Source organism: Rutilus rutilus, assembly GCF_951802725.1.
Source record: "Rutilus rutilus genome assembly, chromosome: 21".
NCBI classification, from domain to species: domain Eukaryota; kingdom Metazoa; phylum Chordata; class Actinopteri; order Cypriniformes; family Leuciscidae; genus Rutilus; species Rutilus rutilus.
Window position 1 is genome coordinate 33,465,431 of NC_140226.1, and position 19,768 is coordinate 33,485,198.

At 36.7% G+C, this 19,768-nt stretch overlaps 1 protein-coding gene across 2 annotated transcripts; it reads left to right on the top strand.

Moving 5' to 3' along the window:
* Positions 1-553: 553 nt before the first annotated feature.
* spint1a (serine peptidase inhibitor, Kunitz type 1 a) lies at positions 554-19,311 on the top strand. Of its 2 annotated transcripts, none has more exons than XM_084393004.1 (11): positions 554-974; positions 2,072-2,514; positions 4,923-5,080; positions 5,239-5,380; positions 11,376-11,546; positions 12,303-12,344; positions 12,448-12,579; positions 14,065-14,115; positions 14,229-14,399; positions 16,791-16,850; positions 18,473-19,311. In XM_084393004.1, exons 2-11 carry the CDS (start codon positions 2,112-2,114, stop codon positions 18,655-18,657), a joined length of 1,515 nt encoding a protein of 504 aa, XP_084249130.1. In that variant the 5' UTR covers positions 554-974; positions 2,072-2,111; the 3' UTR covers positions 18,658-19,311. The 2 variants fall into 2 exon arrangements, with proteins under 2 accessions (XP_084249130.1, XP_084249131.1); XM_084393005.1 differs by having other exon boundaries at positions 668-989.
* Positions 19,312-19,768: the final 457 nt, after the last annotated feature.

Sequence of the window (19,768 nt, forward strand, 5' to 3'; positions counted from 1 at the left end):
CTTTGTACTGAACAATGGCGTGCCAGATGATGTCTTTAAAACGTGTTGGGGGATTTTACATTCATGCACTTAAAGTGGGTTTCCGTTACAGAAATGAAAATGTCAATCTCACTTCAATGCATTGTTTACCTCAAACCTCAGACAACGTGACGTTTACTGCATGCATGCCCAGAAGAGGAATCATTGGCATCATCTGAAGCTCAGGCCAGAATCGGTGCACTCAAAGAAACCTGTGCATTCAGACATAATTCACACTTTAAAGTGCTTCTTATAAGAATAAATCAATGTGAAGCGACTGGAGAGCACATGATATACCTAGTTAAGTTAAACCGGAGAACTACTAAAGCAAATGAGCAAATACATCGAGAGTCGCTGTGGCTTTGAAGCTGATTTTTCAGAAAGATCACCAACATGAAACTCGACATGAATAGCACTTCAGAAAGTCCTTTTTGGGGTTTGTGGTGAATGATGCATCTCATCTGAATAAGGAAACGACACTTTTTTTTTATAAATTAGTTTTTTATAAAACCAAACAAAAAAAAAAAAAACACACACATTATTATTGGATGTCAAAACAACCCCATCACACATTATTAAGCAGAAGTGACAGACACGCACAAAAGCCTCAGACATCATGTGTTATAGTCTGCGGGTTAGTGATGCAGTTAGACAGTAACACATTAGAAAACGAACGCCTGGCAAGAACGGTGGATAAATATTTCCCCAAGCAAACGTAACTCAATAACGCAGTGAGGGGGCGGAGTCTGAGTGCCTGCGGCGTGACGTCATCATTTCCTGCTCGCGCAGGTATCTCGGTATCGGACACACCTGAAGCTCCGGATCTGCCACAGTTTTCCTCGGAATCAACGAGACATTTCCACCGAAACTCTGGTTTAAACGACGCTTTTATATCTGGCCGATGAGGAATTACACCGTGTTTGGAGGAGACGAACTCTTATAGTGCTGTTTAATAGGTGAGAAGTTGATATGTTTAATGTTTTAAAGTGTTTTAACTTTACGACGAGCACAAAAACCTGCTGCGTTTTCCCTCAGGCGGCCTGTAATGTTTATGTTTCATTAAACCAGATATATTCAACGTTACTGTGGTGGTAAATATTCGCTATTGTGTCTGATAAGAATTGTGAGTGTTTTAAGTTATCGATAGGCTATAGTTTTAACTTTTTTTTTTTAGGGGACCATAATGTCTGATTAATGGCGTGTTTAAAGTCTTTCTAGATGGTTATGAGAATGTATTGTACTGTATGAATACGTTTTGTAATCTTCTCAGATTGATCTGGAGATTGACTTTACAGTAAGTCATCTCGATGTCATAACATTGCCCAGTTTACCTAAATTCACCGTATATGTGTGTAAAGATACTGGAGAGTTGTTATTGTCCAGAGGAGAATGACTCCTTTTATATGGATTTTGTCTTATTCCGCTGCAGTGAGTAGGAAAACAACATAATAATGTTGCATAATAGATATTTTCGAAATAGTATTTTGCACGTGAAAATATATAGATGCCTTAAAAATTGTGTGTTTGCCTGTACTAGGATGATCATATTTGGTGGTGTGTGGAAATTTAAAAGCTTGAAACCCCCAGCTATTATATAATATAATATATGTTTTATATCTTTTATTGGAGGTTTTGTTCTTTATTGGAGAATGACTCGTTGATTCTTTATGGATTTAGTCATCCACATATAATACAAATATTATTTGGAAGTGTTAATGTTGAAAGTTTTCTTTTTTTCAGATTAATCTTTAATAATTTATAAAGAGATTTTATTGTTAAGTTTTAATGTTTAAAGTTGTCTCTTTTTGTTCAGATTGGTTTTGAATCATTTATACAGAGATTTGACTGGAGATTTTGTTCTTTTGGAGAATGACTCCTTATTGATTCTTTATGGATTTAGTCCGTTAAAACTACCAAATATATATATAAAATATAAATATTTGGAAGTTTGGAAGTAAAATATAAATATTTGGAAGTTTTAACGTTTATATTTTTTATATTATATATAAATATTTGGAATTTTTAATGTGTAAAGTTTTCTCTTTTTGTTCAGATTTGAAGGGATTTGGCTGGAGATTTTCTTCTGTTGGAGAATGGCTCGGCTCTGGTTCTTCTGGACCGCGGTGGTTCTGCACATCGTTCTCCATGTGTCTCCATCAGAGGCTCAGGATCAAGGGACACCCTGCATGGAAAGATTCAGTAATGGCAAAGAGGATTTCGTGTTGAACACGGATGAGTCTGTGAAGGAAGGAGCCACATTCCTGAGTTCTCCTCAGGTGACCCGGGCTGAAGACTGTGTTCGGGCTTGCTGTAGTGATCCAAACTGCAATCTGGCTCTGATGGAGCACGGTCAAGATCCCAAAAGCATCACCTCGTGCTTCATCTTCAACTGTCTGTACAAACAGCTGAAAGTCTGTCGCTTTGTGAGGAAGAAGGGCTTCAGCAACTACCTTCTGAAGCCTGTTTTTAAAGATTACCTCGAGCAAAAGAGTTCAGGTAAGAGGAAATCGTCTTACAAGTATGTGGAGATGTTAAGAAGACTTCTGTATATAGTTGACACCTGTTTTTGACATTTATTTTTAAAGAGTACATTGAGCAGCAGGTGCCAGGTAAGGAAAATCATCTTAGACGTGTCTAGAAATCTCTTGTAGATATCTAGTGTTTTTTTTCAGGATTCAGGATTTTTGTATATGGTGTTTTTGGTCAAGTATGTTTTAAGACTTACTCCTTGAAATACTCATGCATGTCCAGACCTGCTGAGATCCTCTGAAGTGCGTCATCGTTTCATATTTTAGCCGGTTGTAATAACCAGGGGCGTAGGAATTATTTGACGACATTCATATTCAAAGTCATATTGAGGACCAAATTTAGTGCAGTTTTCTGTGTTGACTGGCGAGACGTACAAAAAAATAGCTTATTTAATACTCTTTAGATAGCCAATAGTGTTTAGTTTACATCACAGCTGATTTGACAAACAGAGGAGCGCAAGATCAATCGTTTTGCGGTTTTTCTGGGAGAGAAAGACTGTAAATGAAACAATATGAATAATTGTATTTCTTGACAACGATACATCTGACGATATAGTCATTTAGTGCTTTAAATAAAGATTTTTGATATTAAAATTGATTTGAAATGTCATAAATCTCATTTCCAATTTCAAAATCACATAAAGTAATGCTAGCCTAACTAACATAAGTAAAAAAGCAAAACAAAAAAAACACAATCTCACTAAAGACAAGTATAAACAGTCAGTGATAAAATAGGAGCAAAGAAAATAATCACAAGCAATAGGACAAAAAAATACAATTGAACAAAGACACAAATTACGTGAAAAACTTTAAGCACTAGAAATAAAAAACCACACTAGAACAGATCAGGTTTATTAGGCTGCTGTCACTTTAAGAGCGAATGCACTGATCCAATATACTGATACGCTTTCTTTCTCCACCATTTACATCCACTTAAGACATAAACGACTGTGTTTACGAGGATACAAAAGGCGGCGTTTTGACACACGATAAGTGTGTGTGTTTGCCTAGAATTCTAGGCGCTACGTTCAGTTCTCACACTGTATGAGCAGTGGCTTTATGTGCGCGCATTTCTCTCAAATAGTGCACGCATATACCAAAATGAGTCTTTTTTCTTGAGCTTGAATGGTTTAAAATTAAGGCTTAAAAACGCATTCAAACGATAAGCTCTCGAGACGGCACAGAACGGCAACGCCACGTCAGCGTAACCGCGAGAGATGATCGTCCAGAATCTCTACCGGTTGACTGATTTCTTCCGGTTTATTGTGTCTACCGGTATATCGCCCACCCCTATGCACACTTATTTTCTCATGGTTTTGGAGTACAGCAGTTTATACAGAAATCAACTAAAATGATTTCATAGTCTTGATGATCTGAATGCAGAGTCTTGATGATCTGAATGCAGAACCCTGATGATAATGATTGCTGTTGTGTTCCTGCGCCCCTGGTTCAACCGTATAGAATCGCATCTTGTTTAGGATCAAATATCTTTTAGTCTTTAATTTCCTCTGCATGTCTGACACTTAAAGGAACACGCCGACTTTTTGGGACTTTAGCTCATTCACCGTATCCCCCAGAGTTAGATAAGTCCATACATACCCTTCTCATCTCCGTGCGTGCCGTAACTCTGTCTGACGCACCCACCGCTAGCCTAGCTTAGCACAAAGACTGGAGGTAAACGGCTCCAGCTAGCATACTGCTCCCAATAAGTGACAAAATAACACCAACATTTCTGCAAATGTTGTGATTTGCATAGTCACAGCGTGTACAACTAAGTCACATGAGACACAGCCGTCTTCTAACCGTATACACACTGGAAACTATATTCTCAGAAGGCGAAGCACTGCTACTTCTGCGGAGTGATTTACTCTGACTCCGAGCGAACTCTCTGCTGCTCACCACTCAGGTGCTGAGAATATAGTTCCCAGTGTGTATATGGTTAGAAGATGGCTGTGTCTCATGTGACCTTGTTATTTGTACACGCTGTGACTACAAATCACAACATGTAAATAGGAAAATGTTGGTGTTATTTTGTCACTTATTGGGAGCAGTATGCTAGCTGGAGCCATTTACCTCCAGTCTTTGTGCTAAGCTAAGCTAGCGGTGGGTGCGTCAGACAGAGTTACGGCACGCACGGAGATGAGAAGGGTATGTATGGACTTGTCTAACTCTGGGGGATACGGTAAATAAGCTCAAATCCCCAAAAGTAGGTGTGTTCCTTTAAATCACACTTTATTAGTTCTCTGTCAGCTGATCTTCAGCATACAAGATCAAGCTTGCGTTCTCGCTATCATTCTTGGCATCTTATGCAGTTCCCATGGCTGTTGCTTCATGTTGCATAATGTTTCATGGCAGCAGTGTTTTGATTTCTTGCAGACGTGGAGGACAGACCTCCGGTTGCAGTTACCGGGCAGGACCGAGTCGTTCAACCCCAAGAAGATGTGACGTTGAACGGCATTGAGAGCAAAGACGATAAAGAGATCGTGAAGTATGAGTGGGTGCAGGTGTCCGGAGACACGTCGGCTGTTATGAAGGTGTGCCTGCGCTGTTATTTATTACTAAGAGTTCATTATTGGAATAATATATATAAATAAATAAAAAATGCATCAGATTAGACAGCTATAAATTCTGTTTGTTTTTTATTTAGATATTTAATTAATGTACAATCTCTTCTTTTTTCATTTTTTTTCAGGGAGGGCTTTTTAAGGATGCCGTGACCGTCTCCAATCTTTCTCCCGGGATGTATAAGTTCCGACTCACGGTCACAGATAACGCAGGACAGACGGGCTCGACCGAGGTCTCGGTTTTGGTCCTGACCCCAGAACAGTCACTCCGTGAGTACATGAAAACGCAACAGGAGTTGTCTGTGTTTACTTCATTTATTTATTTGCTTTTTAACTGCAGGTGGAATTTTTCTGCTGAATATATCAACATAGATAATATACAAATTGTAGAGCATGTACATTATATGCACCGAACAATTCATTTCTGGAAAAAAAAGCACTAATTAAAACAGATCTGTTGAGGTCTGCATGTTTCCGCCAGGGAATAAAGAAAAATAAAAAGGCAATTGTGACGTCTCACAGTTTAGACTATAGCTTACGATTCTCTGAATTGTGAGATATAAACTTGCAATTGTGACCTATACGGTCTAAATTGGGAGTTATAAACTTGTAATTGCGAGAAAAAGTCGGAATAGTGTGATGTAACATCGCAATTGTGAGTTATAAACTCTGAATTTTGAAGATATAAACACATAATTGCAAGGAAAAAAGTCAGAATTGAGTTCTAAAGTCCAATTTTTGAGATAAAAACTCGCAATTGTGAGGAAAAAAGTCAGAATTGTGAGATATAACATTGCAATTGAGTTACAAAATCCGCATTTTGAGATATAAACTCGCAATTGTGAGTAAAAAAGTCAGAATTGTGAGATATAAACACGCAGTTGTAAGAAAAAAGTCAGAATTGTGAGATATAACATTGCAATTGAGTTACAAAATCCAAATTTTGAGATATAAACTCGTAATTGTGGGGGAAAAAAGTCAGAATTGTGAGATATAACATTGCAATTGAGTTACAAAATCCGACTTTTGAGATATAAACTCGTAATTGTGAGTTATAAAGTCAGAATTTTGAGATATAAACTTGCAATTGTGAATTATAAAGTCAGAATTTTGAGATATAAACTTGCAATTGCAAGACAAAAGTCAGAATTGTGAGATCTAACATTGCAATTGAGTTATAAAGTCTGAATTATGAGATATAAACTCGCAATTGTGAGGAAAAGAGTCTTATGAACTTATAAACTTATGAAAAAAGTTCTCAGAAATCTAGTTTTTTGACCGAGACTGAAAATGATAAACTCTTAATTTTTTAGAATTTGAACAGATATCTTGTTTAATATGTTGAGGACGGCTTCCTTTGTATATTGTATGAAGTGTGATGTTCTTGAAGGCCGTCAGAGTTAAAATTAATTTCCATATGCATCATCACTTGCCATAAAAATGAAACCGCTCATTGCTATCATGTTCTGTGAAGAGCGTTTCTCAGTCATTCAGTCTGATTTCTGTTGACCTATGATGAGTTCTGGTCCAACAAGTTTTGAAGTGTCCTTAATTAGTTGCTGGAAAACATGGATTAACCATTTACCAGGATTTGTCAAACAGTTTTGTTCTGTTAACCCATAATGTTCTGGTTTTCTCAAACAGTGCTTTCTTTTAATCGCAGCTCGACTAGGTTGAGTTATTTTGTCTAAAAACCATCCGAGATTTCACAGATATCATGATGTATCCTGTAAATGTCTCAGAAGTTGTAGATTGGTAATCGATTGCACGATGTTTTCTAGCTTCGGCTGAAACAGGAAACCATCTGAGCTGTGTGTGGCCATTTTCTTGAGTGTTTCACAAACTGGTACGGCAGGTTTTGCGGTGGGAGTTTCACAGAGAATGAGAACATTCTCGTCATCGAGGGTTTGTGAAGCTGTCCTCAAAAATGTAAATCTAAAACCCTGAATTCAGATGATTATAGACAAATTAAGTCTATTAGTTTGAATTCAGAACCGATATTTACATTATTCATGTTGCATTTGCACTATTTATTGTGTTTTCAAAGCGCAGGAAACGTGAATAAACTATGTAATGTGTAACGCATTTAAATCATAAGTCATTAATTATTAAAAAGTTTTCCGTTCACAGTTTTAGATTGTACCAGATTAAAGAGTTAAATGCGTGTTTATCTGAAGTAAATCAACAGCACTGTGGTATTTATCTCCTTTCATATTTTCCGCTTGTGTAAGTGATACTTTCAGTTCTGAGTAAGCATTCATATTTCACATAGTTTGTGTGTTCACACACACACACACGGTTATTGAATGATAGTTTCATTCCTGAAGGACCACATGACAAGTATGGACGTTTTTTTTTGTGAGTTTATATCTCATAATTTGGACTTTAGAGCTCAAGATTGTGATGTATTATTTCACAATTCTGACTTTTTTCTTGCAATTACACATTTATATTGCAAAATTCAGACTATATAACTCGCACTTGCTATGTTATATCTCACAATTCTGTCTTTTTCACAATTATGAGTTTATATCTCAAAATTTGGACTTTAGAGCTCACAATTGTGATGTATTATTTCACAATTCTGACTTTTTTCTCAGAATTGCACGTTTATATCTCATAGTTCAGACTTTTTTCTCAGAATTGTGAGTTTTTATCTCAGTTTTGACTTTTTTTCTCAGAATTGCAAGTTTATATCTCATAGGTCAGACTTTTTTCTCAGAATTGTGAGTTTTTATCTCAGTTTTGACTTTTTTTCTCAGAATTGCGAGTTTATATCTCATAGTTTTTACATTTTTCTTAGAATTGCGAGTTTATATCTCATAGTTTTGACATTTTTCTTAGAATTGCGAGTTTATGTCTCATAGTTTTGACATTTTTCTTAGAATTGCGAGTTTATATCTCATAGTTTTTACATTTTTCTTAGAATTGCGAGTTTATATCTCATAGTTTTTACATTTTTCTTAGAATTGCGAGTTTATATCTCATAGTTTTAACTTTTTTATCGAAATTGCGGTTTCATATCTTGCAGGTCAGACTTTATAACTCGCAATTTAATTTAAAAGAAAAGTGATGTGAATGTGAAGACCAAGTATGGTAGCCCATATTTGAAATTTGTCCTCTGCATTTAACCACTCCGAGTTAGTGCACACACATTAGGAGTGCACACACACACACACCAGGGATGGAAATTAACTTTTTTGTCTACCGGCCACTGTGGCTGGTGGATTTCAAAATCTACCAGCCACTCAATGTTTTTACCAGCCACTTTCTTGTTTTTAACCGACAATGTGTAACTGCATGTGAAAATTAATACTACAAGATCCACAATACTTAAGCAGTTTATTTAATCTCAAGTCTCAATGAAATACTGACATTTTCTCTTTCTTTCTTATACACACCAGGCACGGCGTTATGGGTGCGTTAGTAGGCCGCCCATCCACTTTTTAACAGGCCAAAGCTTTTCTTCAAAAAAAAAAAACAACAACGTTTAATATATTCTAATTTTTTCAAGAACTATAAAAAAATCGTCAATAAATGAATTTTTCTAGTCGACTAGTAGTTAGTTGTTCATTTAAGCCGTTCGTGGACAAATCACCGCTGTATATTATTTTAATTATGCTACTTAAATAGGCTATATAGCCTACACAGGATAATGAGCGTTTACGTAATATAGCCGCACTCAAGCGCACGACCGCACGCTTAAAGCTAGCCATAAAGAACCAGTAAAAGTAATGATTATGAATGTGTCTAAAATAGCAAGGAGACATTTAATTATTTATTAATAAACTGGTGTTTTCTTTGTCGCTACAAAGATGAAGTTGACAATGCGGACTCGCCATGAACGCCAGAGAGAAATGCACATTTCATATGGATTCCACAATCAGAGAGCCTATTTCTTTTGGTTTTGAATATTTTCGTTTAAAAGTAGACTATAATATAATATAGGTGAGGTGAGGCACAAGCTGAGTTTCGGCGCCCTTCAGTTCACGTGCAATGCAAGTGATCATGCCGGCGCCTTATTACATTGTCTGCTATATATTTTCTTCTTATTTATTAAATACAGGCAATAAAACATTGATAAAACATTGATCAAAATTAAGATACAATTTATACAAAACGAAAATCTTTTAAAAAGAGTCTTTCTACAAAACAAAACTCAATGAAGTGGTCAAAATCATGTCTTACAGTACATGTCATGTCTCCAGACATATTTGCGCATCTCATGATGTATCACATCTTTCTCGGCGACCAGCGCCGTTGCTAGGAGGGCGCCAGCGCCTCTGCGAGTGGATGATAGCCCTGAAGACGCCTAGCAATGGTATACCTTTAGTGGTAGTATACCTTTAGTTAATTATACCTCAAGAGTCTTCGTAGCGCACTAAGAGACAACACCAGGTATGATGCGTAATGGAGATTACAAAGCGCTCTTCTTTGGTCAGAACCATGGAGAGCGATCGCGGATAGGTCCGTCCTATGCACCGACACTTTTTACAATGCAACAAAATATTTAAAGAGCATCAAGCTATTAAAATCTATATTATACGCACAGATAATATAACAGTATATTAGTCCGTAATTTTTATTAGGTTAAACAGTGATTGAATAACGTTTTTAATTTAAGGCCCACCCACAATTGGTCTGGCCCATCCAAAACTGAAATCCTGGCGCCGTGCCTGACACACACACAATCGTCTGAAGCGTGTTGACGACATACCGAGCAGAACTTGTCTCGTCGTAAACTAACCAATCGCGGGACTCCCCATTGTCTTTTCATTCTTTAAAAAAAAAAAAAAACGTTTTTTGACCTTCGCCTCTTTGTCCACTGGCTCCTCCTGAGATGTTTTCTCTGCAGACCTCTTAACGCCTGCGATGTAACGCCACATTTTTTCGAAGGTGTGCCTCTAAAAGTGTCCGCCATCCGTGTGAAACAGTAGCCTATTCTATTTTTATTTACCCGCCACGGTGGCCGGTAGGTGAAGCGAGTTTACCCGCCACAACACAAAATCACCCGCATTTGGCTGGTGGCGGGTGCTAATTTCCATCCCTGACACACACACACACAATATTGAGGGTTCGGTGCTTTGCTCAAGCGCACCTCAGTCATTTACTACTGGTACTGAGAATTGAACCCGCAACCTTCGGGTTACCAGTCAGACTCCAACCATTATTGGGGCAACTAGGGCAGTTGTGGCCTAATGTGGCCTAATTTAGTGGCCTTGGACTTCTCTCCAAATTGTACGTTTTTATCTCGCAGTTCAAAGTTTTATAACTCGCAATTCTGACTTTTACACGTTTTATTGGCCAGACAGACACTAAAACCAGTCGCACAAAACATATAATTTCAGAAGACTTTGAATATTGCATGCAAGTCATACGGACTAAGTTATGATACTTTGGTGTTTTCCGTCAGGAACAACATAAGAGCAAGTAAATGAAAACAGAATTTTCTTTATTTGCAGGCCTTTAGAAGTGAATCAGCTTATTCTGTTCAGTGCAAGTCACCAACACGCAGAACATTTGTTGTCAGAGGCGGACAGAGTACACAGCTTCATTACTTGAGTAAAAGTACAGATACCCCTTGCTAAATTTGACTCAAGTACAAGTAAAAGTACTACAGTCAGATGTCTACTTAAGTAAAAGTACTGAAGTACTTGTTTTTAAAAGTACCTGAATATCAAGAGTACAAGAGTACATTTTCTAAATATTGCATTACAACTGCCACAGTGCTTACATTGGTAAACACATCAAACACTTGAAGTGAAAACTATCATTAACTTGTTCAGAAAATTGAAATAGTCTGGCGAGGTGGGGCCACGGGTTGGCACATTCCTGGGACGGACCTGCTGCGTCTTCATCCATTGTTTCGTCCATGGTTTCGTCTCTTATCTAAATCTGACCATGGAGTTGACTTTGGCGGAAAGCTGAAGGTGATTGCTGATAGGCTGTCCCAATCAGTGGCGCCTGCACAATCCAATCACGTTTGAGAGGGAAACAACAAATTGAGGGTTTATTTTTTTTAATAAACATTATAGTAACGGGTACGGTTATGGATAGAAATGTAGCGGAGTAAAGAGTACAATATTTGCCTCCCAAATGTACTTTAGTAAAGTCATGAGTACTCCCCAAAAATGATACTCGAGTAAAGTACAGATCCCTCAAAATTGGACTTAAGTACTGTACTCAAGTAAATGTACTCCGTTACTGTCCGGCTCTGTTTGTTGTAAATGTTGAACAAACGAATGAATGTTCTTCCTCCGATCAGATCACTGTCTGGTGCCGAAGAAGGAGGGTCCGTGTCGAGGCTCTTTTCTACGCTGGCACTACAATGCCGCCACTGAGAAATGCGAGGAGTTCAAGTACGGAGGCTGTAAACCGAACAGAAACAACTACCTGACGTTCAACGAATGCGAGAACGCTTGTGACAAAGTTTCAGGTATTGTTCTTTTTAAAAAAAATTGTATGGTCACGTTTACAAACAGATGCTCATTAATTACAACTGATAAAATGTACATTTTCACTGTGCAGAGTGGAAGCATAAATGGTCATAATAGCATAGCTAAAAATTATAGTAAGTGCAAATTGCTTATTTATTTACTAATTAAAGTATAATGCAAATGATTGTTATTGTGCATAAAATGTATACAAGTGTTAATTTATTTAAACAATCATTTAATACTATAACTATAGTTATGTAATACAACATTTTTTATCTTAACTTTTATAGGTTTTTAATTTACTTGTGACCCCCCCCCCCCCAAAAAAAATAAAATAATTTGCAATAATCCTAATTTGCAAAAAAATAAATAAATAATAATAATAAAAAATATATATATAGATATTTTTTTTAATTATTATTATTTATTTATTTTCAGATGGCTTTACCTTATTAAACTGCATGAAAAACATGCATCGCTTAAAACTTTTCAACACAAACTGTGAAAACTAAGCAGCTGTGTGTCATCAATGGCTCATTCAAAAGTGCATTAATCATTTATTAATGTGCATGATCATCTCTTTATTTCAAATGTTTTGTCTGTAAAGTGTGTCTGTGTATTGTTTTTGTTTTTTTAAATAATAAATGACACTTTATTTGACATTTTTGTTGTCAAAGGAATAACTTCAACTAATTTTTAAGTGTGTCTTTTCAAAATATCTTTATTTTACATTCAATATTTTCTTATTATTGCAGTTTCTGGTCCTCCATCTGGAAGATTAGGTCCGATCCATGATGGTAATCTTGTTGATTTTTTTTTCAATGCCAGTATGCCATTTCATTTTTATAATAAATGTCTAAAGCGAAATCCTCTGTTCTGAACTCTTGCAAACACACACAGTTGAGCAGTGTGACGTGGCTTGTGGTCCTGAACACTTCTCATGTTCTAATGGATGTTGCATCGGAAAAGACTTCGAGTGTGACGGAGAGAAGCAGTGCAGCGACGGTTCGGACGAGATCGAATGCGCCAGATGTGAGGATCACTTTCATCATTATTATAAAAACAGATTATGCACTGAAAAGAAGTGTTTTACAGTATAAATATCTAAACATTCTTAAATCAAGAAACATTTAATTGAGAAGCATTTATTAGTTTCAAAAACAGTTTTATGTGTGACTGATGAGGCTGTTAGAGCTGCACTATTAATCATAATCAAACCGCATGAGATTTGGCGAAGGCTGAGATTATTTTATGCGGAGTTTGTCAGTGCAGCGACTGATTGTAGTGAATGCTCCATCTGAACACCAGAGGGCGCCACACATACACACACACACACCCTCTGAACACCAGAGGGCGCTCTCTCTCTCTCTCACACACACACACACCCCACAAATCCCTCTCTCACACATACACACGCACCCTCTGAACACCAGAGGGCGCTCTCTCTCACACACACACACACACACACACACACCCCCCACAAATCCCTCTCTCACACACACACACACACCCCACAAATCCCTCTCTCACACACACACACACACACCCTCTGAACACCAGAGGGCGCTCTCTCTCTCTCACACACACACACACACACACCCCACAAATCCCTCTCTCACACATACACACGCACCCTCTGAACACCAGAGGGCGCTCTCTCTCACACACACACACACACACACCCCACAAATCCCTCTCTCACACACACACACACACCCCACAAATCCCTCTCTCACACACACACACACACACACCCTCTGAACACCAGAGGGCGCTCTCTCTCTCACACACACACACACACACACACCCCACAAATCCCTCTCTCACACACACACACACACCCTCTGAACACCAGAGGGCGCTCTCTCTCTCACACACACACACACACCCCACAAATCCCTCTCTCACACACACACACACACACCCTCTGAACACCAGAGGACGTCTCTCTCACTCACACACACACACCACATATATCCCTCTGAACACCAGAGGGCGTCTCACACACACACACACACACACACACACACACACGCCCCGCAGAAGTACGATAACACACATCACACCAGGAAATCCCTATCGGCATCACACTCTCTGAATCTGAATAAACGTATCGAAACGCTTTGATTAAACACGACTAATAAACACACGACTGCCTTATTCTGTGTCAGAAGCTCATCATCTCCCAGACGGAGGAGCTCAGCGGTCCTCATGAAGGGAGTTCGGAGGAAAAGCATGTTATTAAATGTGGTCTTTCGTTGGACAAGAGGTTCATAAATGCTTCGGAAAGATGTTTGATGTGTGTTGCTTTTTCAAATGCACAATAAAAGCAACTCAAACTCGCAGTTTCAGACGGAGCCGCGTTTACAGAGCCGTACGTCACTGACAAGCTGCACATAACACATAATAATCACAGCCTTTGCCATTTCATAAGCCAAATCAGTTTCAGTGCGATTACACGTAAAGTGTGTTGAATCGTTCAGCCCTGAATGGACTTGTTCTTCTCTCTACGTTCAGTGAACAAAAAGTTCAGTCGATTGCTGGATATTCCTGTGGACACATCCAAAGGTGACTTTATATTTCATTTTCTGTTGTGATTTAAGCACACTATGCAAAACATATTTATTGATGATCATTTTATCTCAAACTTCATTCCCTCTTCGATTCCTTCCCTCTTCCAGCTCACTGCGTGGAGCCGCCGGTAACGGGAAGCTGTCGCGAGAGCGTCACCTACTGGTACTACAATCCGTATGAGCTGCGCTGTAATCGCTTTAACTACGGCGGGTGTCACGGAAATATGAACCGCTTTAAGACGGAGGACGATTGCAAGAGTGCATGCAGTTCAGTGACCGGTGAGTTTTACTGTATTATGTAAGGGATAATGTAGAGCGAGGCGGTTGTTATAGCGAATACAACCCCGACAGGCTGATCAGGACCCCGACGTGAAGCGGAGGTATTTATTTATTTGGTATTTTACCAAATAAATCAATAATTTGACACAAAATATTGATTTAAAAAGGAGTTTATTGATTTAAAAAGAAAATAGTCCGTTCCGGTGTGGTGAACAAATCAGTCCTATTGAAGAGATGAGTCCGAGCTTAGGACCCCATTAGTATGCCAGTGGTATGCCTGATCTAAATCTGTTCTTGTGATAACTTGTAGCTAACGTGAGCTGTCTAAACTGTTAATAAGAAAAATAGTAATATACACAAATACACATTATTTTATGGTTCTTTTCATTTAAAAAAAAAGTGTACTTGTAACATATTGTGCTGATTATTACGATAAAAAATAATGACATAATTACAATTGCATTACGAATTTCTGTGAATACGGTATGGCAGTATCAGGGCAGTAAAGCTCAGCTAGCACGATCATCGGATAACGTTAGCTGTATGCTAAGCTAACCAAAAAACACACTAACAACGAGAAATGTTTAATTTCACAATCTATAGCTTCGGTTAAATACTAGTATATGAAACATATAAGTTAAAATACATTAATGACTCGTTATAACGTAGTACAAAGGTCTTCTATAATAAAGTGATTTTGTATGATTTGTAACCAGGCACTAAAGCGATTACCCATAAAACGTGCTTTGAACCAATCGGATTGCTTGGGTCCTAAACTCGGACTAGTAGGACTCATTTGTTCACCACACCGTCTCTACGGTTAGAATCCTGCGTCCATGGCAACGGTGTGTTATCTTTAGCAAGAAATAACACTGCATTCTACATTAGAATGTAATAACACCATATAATAAGTATTTAAAGTCAACATGCACTGTAAAAAAACCTAAAATTTTGCGTTAGAATAACTTTCTCGCATTTAATTTGAGATAACTCAAATATCCAAGTTGTCACTTAACACAACTTCACATTTCAAAGGCAGCACGAACAAGCTTTTTAAAGTTTAAAAAAAAATTCTTAATTTTTTTTTCTTATGAATTTAATGAATGTAAAGAAAAACATGTTTATCTTTATAATCTTTCATCAGAATATAATAACTGACTTTCTTTTTCAGCTGATTTCATCATTCCCTCTTATTTATGAAATGGTTGTTTGCACAATGAGCTCGTGTTTTAGACAGTCAGTAAAAGCCAGAACTCTTTCAAAGCAACTTTTTTTTTTAAAGTAATATTTCCCAGATTTTCTTTTTATCCTTTCATAGCTTGTCACAAATTTAAACAAAAAATATTACGAAAATGTAAGACTGAGGTAGATTTTAAACACCGTCAGTGTTTCCCATTGATTGCCTAGACTCCGGCGTAACCACAGTTTCATAATGAGCCGAAAATATTATAATACTTCTCATAACAAATAAAGGTCTCCAACGTTGTTATGCGCCAAAGTATCTGTCAAACTGACTCAGATCGAAAGCTCGATATGCCCTTATCAAATCACAAAAGACTGTGATTTAATAAAATAAGTATATCGTCTGTTTGCACTGCGTGTTTCAAAGCTAATAACAATTAAATGCAAACAACATGCACAATCAGCATACAAATATAAATACAATAAACAGTTTTTCCTTCCTACTAGCAAATATTGATTCTCATACCTGCAAAACTAGTCGCTTTTCTGAGAAAATCGCCATTTTGAATCAAAATGTCACTATTGTGAATCGTGTCGATCCAAAGAGTTCAATGTCCATAAACTCATTAGTCAGCTACAAAAATTAACTTAGAGAGGAGCATTTTGCTAAATACATGCACTATAGTAGGGCACTATGAAATCTGTTTTATTTTTTCCCCAAATTCCATTATTTAATTTTTTTTCCCGTTTTTCTTTTTTTTTTTGTGAAATATTCAAGTTGTCACTTAATATTTCTTATTCCAAAGGCATCAGAAACACTTAATTTTTAAAGTTGAGAATTTTTTTGGACTCTAAAATGTCTTATTTTATTTTTATTTTATATATATATTTTATTTATTATCTTGTTATTATGAATTATTCATCAGTATATTATTGTAAAGAAAAACATGTTTGTCTTTATAATCCTTCATCAGAATATAATAACTGACTTTCTCTTCCAGCTGATTTCATCAATCCCTCTTATTTAAGTTCAGGTGCAAATCAATTCACTGACTCTTTTCTCAAAGTGCACCAGACTGATGATTTTAACTTTCAAATGCACTACATGTTCATCCCCCTCCAGCAAAGTCTCACAGAATCCTGTGGGAAACACTGCTTTCTGCTTTCTCTCCTGCAAAACTTCATGCGCTGTGTATATGATTATTTCAGAGTCTGACGTGTTTGCCGCACGTGGACAGTTTGAGAAGCAGGAAGGCAGTAACGACACAGGTAACGCCGCTTCATAAATGCACAACATTCATGCTTTTCTTTAAAAGATGAACATTGAGAATCATGTTGCTCAGATAATATCTTGTTTAAATGTAAAAAGTTGCACTAAAACCTCGTTAATGCAAGTTTGCATTACATGCATGTCTGTGTTTTCTTAGACATGCAGATATTTAGGGAAACCGGTTTGTGTTTTTATGTAAGAATTTCATGAGTGTAAAACATATTTTAATAGAATGTCCTTTTAAAAATTATATTAGACAACATTTTTATTCAGAAAATATATGAATAGACATTTTTAAAAAGGTTTCTCCTGGAATAATTTTAGAATTTCTGACAAATATTAAATTGAAAGATTCCATGTAAATGTTATTATTACTCTCGTTACTACTGGCACGTGTCTGATTTTGTATATTTCCGTGACTTTTCCATGCATGTAAAACACAAGATTTTTCCACTATTGTGGGACGTTAAAGCATCCATAACCACAAATAAGCAAACTAAGACCAACACAAGCATAATTTAGGAGTAATATAAAACATAATAAGATGCACAAACATTTCACTAAATCAACACCTCATCATTTGTTAAAGCGCCGTAAGTCCAAACCTATGGAAGCTTGTTTCCGCCACAGACTGAAAAATAAAAAAGGTAATTGCAACTTTTTAATCTTACAATTATGACTTTTTATCTCAGAATTGCGTGTTATAAAGTCAGAATTGTGAGATATAAAGTCGCAATTGCGAGGAAAAAAGTCAGATTTCTGACTTTATAAGATGCAATTCTGACTTTATATCTCGCAATTCTGACTTTATAACACGCAATTGCGACTTTATTTCACACAATTCTGACTTTATAACACGCAATTGCGACTTTATTTCACACAATTCTGACTTTATAACACGCAATTGCGACTTTATTTCACACAATTCTGACTTTATAACACGCAATTGCGACTTTATTTCACACAATTCTGACTTTATTTCACACAATTCTGACTTTATTTTTACGCAATTCTGACTTTACATCTCGCAATTGCGACTTTATTTCACACAATTCTGACTTTATAACACGCAATTCTGACTTTATTTCACGCAATTCTGACTTTATAACACATAATTGCGAGTTTATATCTCGCAATTCTGACTTTATATCTCGCAAATCTGACTTTATAAGACGCAATTGCGACTTTATTTCACGCAATTCTGACTCTATATATCGCAATTCTGAGAAATAAAGTCAGAATTGCGAGATGTAAACTTGCAATTATCTTTTAAAATGTTTTATTCTGTGGCGGAAACAAGCTTCCATAGAAACCTGATCAAAGTTCAGGTTCCATAGACAAATATCCTCTTTATCACTTTTACACAGGCCTTTGTGTATGTTGTTGTTTTTTTTAAGAATTTTTTTAAAATTATTGTAAACAATGTATTGAATTGATTGTAATCATAATTATTTTTCAAACTGAAATACTGTTGATTGCATTGAATATAGCCATTGCTCCTGATATGACGTTAAATCATAAATAAGTAAATAATAAACAGATGTTTAGGGATTGTTTTGCATGCATTGATTCTCCACTGATCCAGATGTGCATGATTGACACGCGTCTCTTCTCTCCTCAGCTGCCATTGTGTTCGCAGTCGTTCTGGGCTTCGCCATCGCGATCCTGCTGGTTGTTATCGCATGTTGCCTCGTGAAGGGAAGGAAGAAGCGTCGGAACAAACATCAGCCAGTGGCGGTTAACGGCGGACACGCTTACGTGGACTCGGAGAAACTCGTCTACAACAGCACAACCAAACCCATCTGAACTGTGACGTGAAACATCAATTTGTATATGCAGTAATTATTTTATTTCTTTGGATTAAGCTGTTTGTTTGAGTAGGCACGACTGGTAACAAGGGAGTTTGGTGTGTTTGCATTTTATTACCAGCGACTTTTCAGAATAATTGATTAACTTGTCTTATTTCTTACTTGTCTTTTGCTATATATAATATAATGGCTTGTTGGATTTCACTCAGGGGTAATTATGTTGCAATAGCAAATACTAAAGCCAGTTTTTAAAATCCTAACCATGATCGCACAAAATATAGAAATATTCTTGAGCCATTTACTTTTTAGTTTGCAATACGATTAGTATAATTAGTTTGTGTTTTCCGTGTGTCTCACAGAAATGCTGCCTCTCGATCGTAAACATCGCTTTGCTATTTAGAAATTCGTTACATATTTTAGTATGCTTGAGATCCTAGATATGGCTCTTTATTTGTTATTTGTATCCATGAGCCACTTTTGTTTTTCTTTTAATGTTCTTTTTTTATTGTTTTTTTTGTAATAAGCTGAAATTACCATTATAAAAGACATGACCCCACAATCCAAATTTGTACATAGGTTTTTTAATGCGTTATCTATACTGATTTCTAAACTGCAAATCTCGGAAGGTCTCAATAAAACTATGTACAGACTGAGTGTGTGGATGTGTATTTATTTCTCATTTTTCTCATTCAAGTGTTAGAAACGGGAGGTTGTGATGTAATATGACCTGCAGGTGGCGCTATTGACTCAACATTAGTCCCGACAACCATTTCTTATGGGTTAATTTTACAATTTCAAGTTTTGTTCTTATATATGGCTAATTAATTTACAAAACAACAAACAAATAAAAGCGTATGTTTTGGGGCGAAGAACATTTCCTTCCTTTAAAAAAAATATTTTGATCAAATCTTCATTACACTACACATTCAATCATCAGGACGGCATTTTTGTTCAAGTTTCTTTGTTTGCAGAACCTCTTATATCATCCCTGATACATGCAAAACCGCCACAGCAATCTCTAAAATGAATATAAACAAAGAGTATAGAAGCCAATATAAGTCCTTTTGATATAAATAGAAATATTTAAATAATCAGTAGTCGTAGTCTGC

Excerpts from the sequence above, each read along its gene's own strand:
- spint1a (XM_084393004.1), top strand. The coding sequence starts at position 2,112 with ATGGCTCGGCTCTGGTTCTTCTGGACCGCGGTGGTTCTGCACATCGTT. Across the intron at positions 12,345-12,447 it reads ATTAGGTCCGATCCATGATG|TTGAGCAGTGTGACGTGGCT; the intron begins GTAATCTTGTTG and ends AAACACACACAG. Across the intron at positions 16,851-18,472 it reads GGAAGGCAGTAACGACACAG|CTGCCATTGTGTTCGCAGTC; the intron begins GTAACGCCGCTT and ends TTCTCTCCTCAG.